This window comes from Nicotiana attenuata, chromosome 6 (genome assembly GCF_001879085.1).
Source record: "Nicotiana attenuata strain UT chromosome 6, NIATTr2, whole genome shotgun sequence".
Taxonomy (NCBI): Eukaryota; Viridiplantae; Streptophyta; class Magnoliopsida; order Solanales; family Solanaceae; genus Nicotiana; species Nicotiana attenuata.
This window is the reverse complement of record NC_031994.1, coordinates 78,189,321-78,199,094: the sequence shown is the minus strand read 5'-3', so window position 1 is coordinate 78,199,094 and position 9,774 is coordinate 78,189,321. Positions and strand designations below refer to the sequence as shown.

Here is a 9,774-nt window from a genome sequence, read left to right as displayed (position 1 = left end):
TCTCAAGCCGTCAAAAACTCTCATTCTTATTTCATCTTCCAAACACAATCTAATTCTCTTCTTTTCATACCCTAGCCTAGATATGTCAAACACCTCTGAAAATCCTTCATCACCAAGCAAATAAACAAGCAATTGAAAGCAGGTAGGGAAGAAGAATCCTAGAAATCTGAAGATTCATTTAAGTCTGCTACTAAGGGGGAAGAAAGTAGGTCTTTCAAAACTGAACAGGTATCTTTTGATTCTAAAGTTTCTCCTGAGACAATTTCTGAAGTTGCTGCAAATTTAGAGAATGGATATATACTGGTAGGATGTATAGCAGGTGTTGAGACTACATAATCTGGAGAAGTTGGTGGTAGAAATGAAAAAAAAGAGCAAGGGCGCTAGGAGTACTATGAGGGGAAAGGGGACAAGAGTGGCTGATTCTTCACCAACTCCTGTTGGTATAATAAAAACTGGTGCAATGGTTATTTGGGGAGAGGAATTTACTGAAATAGAAGAGAGTGTGAGCAAAACAGGGGGAAGTGGGTCTGGCGAAGCTGCTGAGGGGTTGGTTCAACTTGGAATAGTTATAGATGAACCTGTTCCATCTGAATAGGAAACCCTCGCGGACCTACTGATAGAGTTATCAATGGCACCAAAACTCATGCCATTCCCTATGGTTTCATTCTCACAACTATTCTTGCACGTTTCAAGGTACCTACGAATAAGTGGGGTTAATACTCTGCTTGCTTGCGATTATGAAGTCAATGTCATTCCTAATGAACCTGGTTCATCTAAAAAGACACCTATCAATAGCAAAGTCAGAGTCTTGGTACAGGAGAGTGACGCAAAGGATATTGAGATAGCAAGGCTGAAGACACGATTGGTTGAGGTAGAATCTGAGAGAGATGTTCTGAGAACTGAACTTGCAAGGAAAAAGGAGAAGAATGATGGAATTCTTCAAGACATGCTGAAACTTCTCCAAGCAAATAACCCAGCCCCTACCTCTTCCAAGCCTTATTCTAGCCTGGTGTAGATCAACCAGTGACCCAATTCGAGACTTTTTGTTCTTTTGCTCATGTTTTCAGTATTTTTATTTCTTCTTATGTTTTGTGGTAGAATCTTATCAATCATCAATGAAATTCACTGCTTTTGCTCTAACTGTTTGTTTATATTTCTTTGATGGTTGAAATTCTTAGTTTGATCTATGATGATTAATCCATGTTTGCATTTGAAGTAGCCCCAGTGGCCATGAGTAAGCTTTAAAATCTGGTTATCTCACATTTTTTATGCAACTTTTCGATGATGCCAAAAGGGGGAAAAAGGTTGTGCTTTAAACAAGTGATGTTTACACTTTGAACAGTGATGTTTATAACCTAATGTACCTGGTCCTTGATGGTAAGTGATATAAAGGCAAAATGTTTCTAACATTGTGTTGATCTTGAGCTGAGTTATGGCAGGGCCTAAGTGTATGAAAAGCACAGTGTTTGTCATCATCAAAAAGGGGGAATTTGTTGGCCCAAGTAAAGGTTAGTTTTGAAGACTGACAAAGGAACTCAGACATGAACCAGGTCCATCCAGTGGTCCATCCCTCAGGTTCACAAAAACGGGCAGATTCAAGCATGTGGGATGCACGTGAAGGAGATAAGCTTAAATTGGTGTATTTAATATCTCCTGATCGAAAAGGTTGCATAATTGATAAGGAGAAGGACTCCTTAATCAAAGAGAACACAATTCAAGATAGGGAAGGAGTTAGAAGTTGAAATCAACTAGAACTCTTCCACCAAGGAAGAGTTGCATCAGAACTCTAGTTATTTCTTCATCTACTAACTCTATAAATTGCAGGAGGTTCTCACATTAAAGTGTTGCACAAAAACGCAGAAGTTAAACGTGAATTGAGAGCAAAATAGCAAGGCTTTTTGCAAGCAGTTCGTGTGTCATTCAAGTGTGCAAACCAGAAGCTACATGAACCAGATTGAAGAACCAGCTCCATAAAGAGTTTTATGTGTCTTTCTTTATTTCTAGTTCAATTGTAGTAGGTGTTTTTATATTGTACCTTTCAGCTTTATCTAGAAGCAATTGTAATAGGTATTTTGAGTATTCAAGTTAGAGTTAACTTGAAGTTGTCGCAGCAGTTAGAGGCTGGTTGCTACAACGGGATTAGAGTTAATCCTTAGGTTTACAAAGAGTTTTTGTAAATGCTATTTTGGCTCAGTGATTTTAGTGGAAGTTTGGGAAAATCCTACTGAGTAGTAGGTCGTGGTTTTTTCACCTTTTGAGCCAGGTGTTTTTCACGTAAAAATCTCTGTGTTCTTTATTTTATGTACTTTTAATTCCGCAAACAGCAGTCGTTAGTACACCTAGAAGAACCAGGTCCTTCCAGAAGCAGTTTAAGCAAAAATTGGGTACCACACAAATCACCCCCCTCTTGTGTGGCATTGACGTTTAGAACATCACCCATCTCCCATTCCTTGTGTTCTTTGGCCACCGGATCGGGTCTCCCTGCGTCCATTCTCTACGGGGTCTGTGCTTGAATCCTCCTTTAGAGCATTATGTGAACTGATATCAACTGGCTCCATATTTGGCACTTCCTTAGGGTTTATTGGTGGTACACCGACCCCTATACTACTGTTTTCTCCAAGACCTTTGTTGACATGAACATGTGTGTTTTGAGTGCTAGACATGTTTCAGCCTGAGGATAAAAAATCTTGACAAGAAAAAGTGTAAAAAACAACGTGTGTAATGAGAATCAGTAAAGAAATAATCAATATTATCTTTAGCCCCACGGTGGGCGCCAAACTGTTTACCTCAAAAATACGAGTAACAATTAAATTTGATTTGTGGTTTAAAGATATGTGATTTAATTCAATACCAATTAATAATCAAGAAACATGAAGTAGAAGTGAAAGAGACAAGTGAATCAAACCAATGTTACTTGACAGTAGTGACCTCGAGATGGTGACCTTGGGACGGGCTAAAAGCAATAAAGTAAGAAAAGTAAAGCAAGAGCAGTAGAACTAAAGGACAATGCTGATGAACAGTAGGCAAAAAATAGAGTATATTCTTTTCTCCGTGATTATGTGTGTTTACAAATGATTGGAGTTCCCCTTTATATAATAGGGGAACCCTAAAGAAGGAATATTTCTTTTTTCAGTAAGGAATATTCTTGGTACAACTGTCTAACCGCCTAGTACGGAATCGTACAATCCTATTCCGGGATTTGCGCCATGATCATAGGATCGTGGCAGGAATCTAGCTCATTTTGTTACAAATTCATAACGGTACTATTTCGGGGTCGAGCATACTCGGCCTCTGTACGCATCGTGCTCTATCTTCGAACTCGGGTTTGGTCCCTCGAGCTCGAACTCGACCTCGCCTGAAGTCGGTCCCTCGAGCATATAATCGGAGTCCTGTGATTTTGACCGTATACACCATCTTAAATGACGAATTTAGGATCCCTCTCACGACATTATCTCGGCCTGAATACCCCATAGGCAAATTTTGACCCATACGGAATCGAGGTTGGACATTCTCGCGAAATATTTTAACACATGATATTCACGGTAGATGTCAAGATTCTATCCTAGTTTAGAGCTCTCTACTCTCTAGTTCAAGTTGGAATTCCGTGAGAATCCAAGACAAATACCACACAATTTGCTAACGGCACAATATTGTAAATTGTTAAGATAAGTTTAACATTTCCCCATAATAATAGGAGGAAGTAAAGCAAGAGATCTTATTTTCTTCTATGGAAATGCAAGGGTTTATTCTCTTTTATTTTATCTACCTAAAGGTACCTCAATTAAAAGAGGCGGATCTAGGATTTGAGCCTTATGGATTTCAACCGTAATTTCAGAGTAATATGCAATAATAATTGAGTTCACAGTTAGATATTTACAAATATTTAGTGAATTTCTTAATATAAATATAAAAACTACACAATAATTACTGAATAGAACCCGTATTCTATGTTGTAGGTCCGCCCAACCTTTGGTCTATGTATCCTGCAAATGGAGCAGGCTAAACTCCAAATGCTAAGAACGACAGTGACGAGTCAGGACGCAATGGCTGTCCTCTTCGGTCAAAGCCGGTCAGCTCAGTCAAAGCTTCCTTGAAAGTTATGGGACCCACTGTTGTCCTAGTTGGCAGGTTAGATATCAAAAGTCGGGAAAAGAATCAGTGACGTGGCCAATAGTCTTTAATTACCCCCCTGACTTCAAGACACTATCCCTAAAGGGGACAAAATTGTCATTTTCCACGAGTTATTGTTTTTTTTTTCCTCACTCTACGTTTGGTATTCATTTTGGAATAAATTAGTTCAGATTTGTATTCAAAATCTTATTTTTAGAGCTGGAATCTGACACTTTTAATTAAGAATGAAGGATTATATACCACCCACAACAACCTTTAGCTGCATATATGAGTCGTCTTTTTTGTTGGTTAATAGTACTTTATTCATGAGTAAGGGTGGCATAAAGACGGGTTGAGTCAGATATAAGACGAGTTAAAATTGGTAATGCAAAAACGATAAATTATCCGACTCGACTCATGTTAAATACCGATAAAAAATAGATTAAGCGGAGGATAATATGGATATCCATATTATTTATGAGGCTTCTTGAATATGATCATTTTTTGTAAAATTTCTAGTTTTCCAATTTGAGAAACTCCTAATTTGAGGATTTACAAATTTAAAAGTTAAACATTGATTATTCATTTTCTAAGTGGATAATATAGTTCTTATTCATATTTAAACAGTTCATTATCCAATCCATTTTTTAATGAATAATATGGGTGAATAACTGTTTTATTTTATCTCTTTTGTCACCACTACTCATGAGCACAACAGAGATCCATTGACAACATTAATTTACTATTTTTTGCATGGTAAGAAAGATCTAGTAAACCCTAACCTAATGATTAGAATGTCTAACTTCGGGAAGAACACCCCCACCAAGCCCTAAGGTATAATTTAATTTTAGCTGCTTGGTTTTTATGTTTGTGCTTTAATTGGTTCGGCTTTTCCAAAGAGGTCAAATTTTACAATCCTAAAAAGGGATTTAACTTCTGTTTTTCATTTACATATAACTGAATATTGTTGTTAGTAAGTTTATTTGCCCTAAATCGATAAAGTTCTTCCTTTTGCACCGTTCAATTTAAAATGAAAGTCTAGTTAACGTGGAGCTAATTTAAGTTTTTGTGACAAAAACTGTAACTGTGATTATTTTTGTCTCCAATAATCATTTTTTATTTCAGCAAAAAAATTCAAATCGTAAATGGTCATACATATTATTTAACTTTTAAAAAAAAACAATTTCATCTGCTTTGTTCTTGCAAAAAAGATTAGTTTTAAAAATATTATCTCAAAGACTCAAAGTCTCAAACAGAAACCACTTAAGAAAATCCTTATAATCTATGTCCCTCTACAAATCTTGGGGTTATGATGACTGTTGGCTTAGCCCTCGTGTGTGATTATGCTCATTAAATTCTGTCGTCCATGCAGCAAATGACTATTAAGTCCTCTACTTTTCGAATCCCATCTCACTTCGCCCTACTCACCTCCTCTGCAAGAAAATTTTTTGGGCTTGTAAATGTGTCAGTTTGAATGGATTTATTTGGCCCTTTCTTATATTGATACTCTTTTTTTAAAACGATATTTTCTATATCTAAAAATAATTTAATTCTCAATTTTTACTTAATTCCTTAATGAAATAAAGTCACAAATATTTTATGATTGTTGTAGATTTTTACTTTGTTTTAGCCAAACTAACATCCCATAAATTGAAACGAAAAAAAGTAATAAAACAGGAGTATCAATTATTTCTTGCTTAGCTTCAAAACCCCCCATTATATCCCTACATCATAAACCCCTCTCCCTAATCTATTCTTTCATTTGGTTCTACACAACTTAGCGGAGGTATATAGTGGTAGAAATCAGTAGTTTTAGATTTGAACTTTTACTTTTCAAGATCTTTTGAAAATTTTAAGGGGATCTAGCTAGGAGAGTGACATGCTACATATTTCAAAGTGAAAAGCTCTCAATAAAGGCAGCTAAATTTTCTAGAGAAAGGTAGAAGAAAAGATATGGTGATTATATTACTGCAGTCTGCCAGTTCCCTTTTATTACTTACTCCCTTCTCATCATTTCCATTTGCAAACTTCGAAACCAGCCACATGAAATTAAACCTTTAAACACTATGTAATTAACTTCCCCCCAAAACCCTCATTCTTGAAATTACAGTTTTCTTTGACAAAAGCCGAGAGTGAAAAGAAAAAAGAACACCCTTTATTCCTTTCTGCCTAAAGTTGATTTCTTTTGCATGGATAGGGTGGTGGGTAATCAAAGTGGAGGAAGTAACATGTTGAGGGACTACAGAAAAGGGAATTGGACAGTTGAAGAAACTATGGTTTTAATAGAAGCAAAAAAGATGGATGATGAAAGGAGAATGAAAAGGCAAGGGGATGGTACTAGTACTGAAATTAGGGGAAATAAACCAGGAGAACTAAGGTGGAAATGGGTGGAGGATTATTGTTGGAAAATGGGGTGTTTGAGGAGCCAAAATCAGTGCAATGACAAGTGGGATAATCTCATGAGGGATTTCAAGAAAGTGAGGGAATATGAAAGAAGAGTGGCTGAGAATAATAATAATAATAATAATCAAGAAATAATTATCAAGTCATATTGGAAGATTGAGAGGAGTGAAAGGAAAGAGAAGAATTTGCCAACTAATATGTTGCCTGAGATTTATGATGCATTGGTTCAAGTTGTGGACAGAAAATGTACTCAAAAATTGCTAGTGGGTGGTGGTGGTGGTACTTATGCTGCTGCTGCCGTTGCTGTTTCTTTAAATCAAAGCACAAGTTTGACTAATTCTTTGTCTCCCACATTGCAACAACAATCTTTTCAAGCTCAAATTGCAGCTTTGCCACTTCCACCACCACCACCAACATTGTCACCACCAGCAGTAGTAGCACAACAATCAGCTCAGCCACCTAGTCTTCCTTACACTCAACCTTTACCCGCAGTAGGTACTCTTTCCCCACTTTAAATTTCCATTAAATTATAATTAGTTGTATCCTCTGATATTTGAATGATTTTTTTTTTGACACTATCAATTTACCTTAATATGTGAATGAAGGTTGGTTATATTATTACTAGTTAATGTTTTGCATAGAGATTTATTTGTAATTATTACATTGACATTAAGGGACATTATTTTTGTAGCTACTTTTTACATTGCATAAAACTCAAAACTTTTTCATAAAAAGATTGAATAGACAATCTTACTCAATCTAGTAGCATTCGAACCCTACTTGGATATAATATCTATATTGGTAAACTTGATATCGAATCGAAAACAGTCTTTCTGCTTTCATAAGGTAGGGGTAAGGTCTGCGTATACATTATTCTCCTCGTACCCACTTGTGAGATTACACTTGATTTGTTGTTGTTGGTTAACTTGATATCCTTAAAGATAAGCTTGTTGACCCATTGATGTTGCATTTTGAATCTTGCTTTTTAGAACATCTAATAGGTACCATAACTTCCTTTTCTTTCTTCCTACATGAAATAATCATATTTAGTCTACACTATATAGCAGTTATTCTGTATAATCCAAAGACATAAACTCTTTGTTTTAGGTATATTTATGCTAATATAAGTTTGTTGTTCTCTATCTTTGCCATTAAACTTTTAAGATTCACCAACTGTTCCTAGTGCTGTTGTTCTCCACAGCCTGCAAAATATCATTAATCTTGATTTCCTTTCTTCTTTGTGCATTCAGTTCCTTTTTTTTTCTTTTTCTAATTTCTCTTGTCTCTTCTCTCTCTCTCCACTCTTTTTTTCTCTTTGTATTTATGTCTTTTGGCCTCTTGGGTGAGGTTGGGAACTAGACATTGCTTGCATTTATTTCAATCTCGCACATCTGCCTAGGAATAAGTTAACTGTTTTACTGTTTTAATCACTCAAGATTAGTGATCACCTAATATCTAATGGATTTAAATTATGTATCAGAAAAGAAAAAAAGATTCTTACACCAATCTAATTTTACTTGATACAACACGGTTCTTATCACAATTTGTAGGTTATCAAACCATGCTTGTTACATACTAATATTATGAAATTTAAGTTTCATATATTGATAATGTATTAAATTTTTGCACCATCATGTGTAGTTTATTGTGTTATAGCTGGTTATTTACCATTTATTTTAGGTTACTAATTTACCTGCAATTACCTTTTAAGTGATCTAAGATTGTGTAAATATTTTTTCACGTGCATTAAACTTAAAACTCTAATATTATACGTAATAGGTTTTCATTGATTTGATAATGTAAATATTGTTTATATTTTCAGTGTATCAAAATTAAACTCGAATCAAATTAGTGTTGATATAGTCTTTGGTTTACATGTGTTTATGTTTTGGAGATGTGTGATAGCTCAGATCCTGATAGAAGTGATCATTCAGATTCACCAGCCAAGAGAAGAAGAAAGGGTGAAGGAGAAGGAACAAGCAGTGGTAATAACAACAACATAAACAATTTGCAAGAAGTTGGCTCTGCTATTTTCAAAAGTGCTGCTATTATAGCAGAAACAATTCAAGCTTCTGAAGAGAGAGAGGAAAGAAGGCACAGAGAACTCTTAAGCTTGCATGAGAGAAGGCTGCAAATTGAGGAATCAAAAGCTGAGATCAATAGACAAGGAATCAATGGACTTGTTGATTCTATTAATAGACTTGCCAATTCAATCCTTTCTTTAGCTGGTAATAAGAGCCAAGCTGCTCCACCTAAATAGCTACCTAGTATTACAGTAGTAATTCTTTTCCTCATTAAAGGGGTAGCCCGGTGTACTAAGTTTCCGCCATTCGCGGGGTCCGGAAAAGGGCCGGACCACAATGGTCTATTATACGCAGCCTTACCCTTCATTTCTGTAAGAGGATATTTCCACGGCTTGAACCATGATCTCCTGGTCATATGCTAGCAACTTTACGCCAAGGCTCCCCTTCCTTTTCCTCCTTATGAATTGATTATGGAAAAGTACTTAAAAGTAAACATATAGTAATCGATATAACTAGAGAGATTATTATTAATCGCAATTGCTTGTACATATAGCTGATGAACTTGATTATCATAATTCATGTATCTTGTTTCATTTTGTGGATAATGTTCCACATACTATATCGAGGTTACATTTTTAGATCTCTCTCATGTAATACCAAATCAGAAGGTTTGTCTGTAATACTATCCATTAAAGCAATTTTATGATCTTTTTAGTATACACTTTTTATTGGAGTAATTTTTTGAGTAAACTGTCTTCAATAGTTGAATGTTTTTGCCAAATGGCTTAGTAAGGCGAGGATTTCCGTATGGCGGGGCAGTAGCAGAAACTGGAGTGATATATACTTCGCTCGTTGATGAAGGCAAACACTAGTTTTCCACGCTATTGTTGCAACGGTCCCAATTCAATCTAAGGCTTAAGCAAATATGAAGAAATCACTATCTAGTACTTTTTGTTTCGTTTTGATTTGAACCCGAATCTTCAAAGTTTACCCTCACGCTTGTATCTACTAATTTTGTACACATGTTATTTTCTTCAGTAGACAATTTTCTTTATATTTGTCTAAGTATTGATTGATGGAGATATGCGGTGTCTATGTACTACCTACGAGTTCAACTGAACCCATAACTTTTATCGCGGAGTAAAAATTTGTATGTAAAAATTTATTAAAATTGCAAAAATAATAGATATGAACCCATAACTTTAAATATATAATGAGTTCAATGTTAAAAACCTTA

The 9,774-nt window shown here is 35.5% G+C and overlaps 1 protein-coding gene across 1 annotated transcript; it reads left to right on the top strand.

The window, feature by feature from the left end:
- LOC109228327 (trihelix transcription factor ASR3-like) lies at positions 5,873 to 9,179 on the top strand. Its single transcript, XM_019393478.1, has 2 exons — positions 5,873 to 7,004; positions 8,408 to 9,179. Exons 1-2 carry the CDS (start codon positions 6,300 to 6,302, stop codon positions 8,771 to 8,773), a joined length of 1,071 nt encoding a protein of 356 aa, XP_019249023.1. The 5' UTR covers positions 5,873 to 6,299; the 3' UTR covers positions 8,774 to 9,179.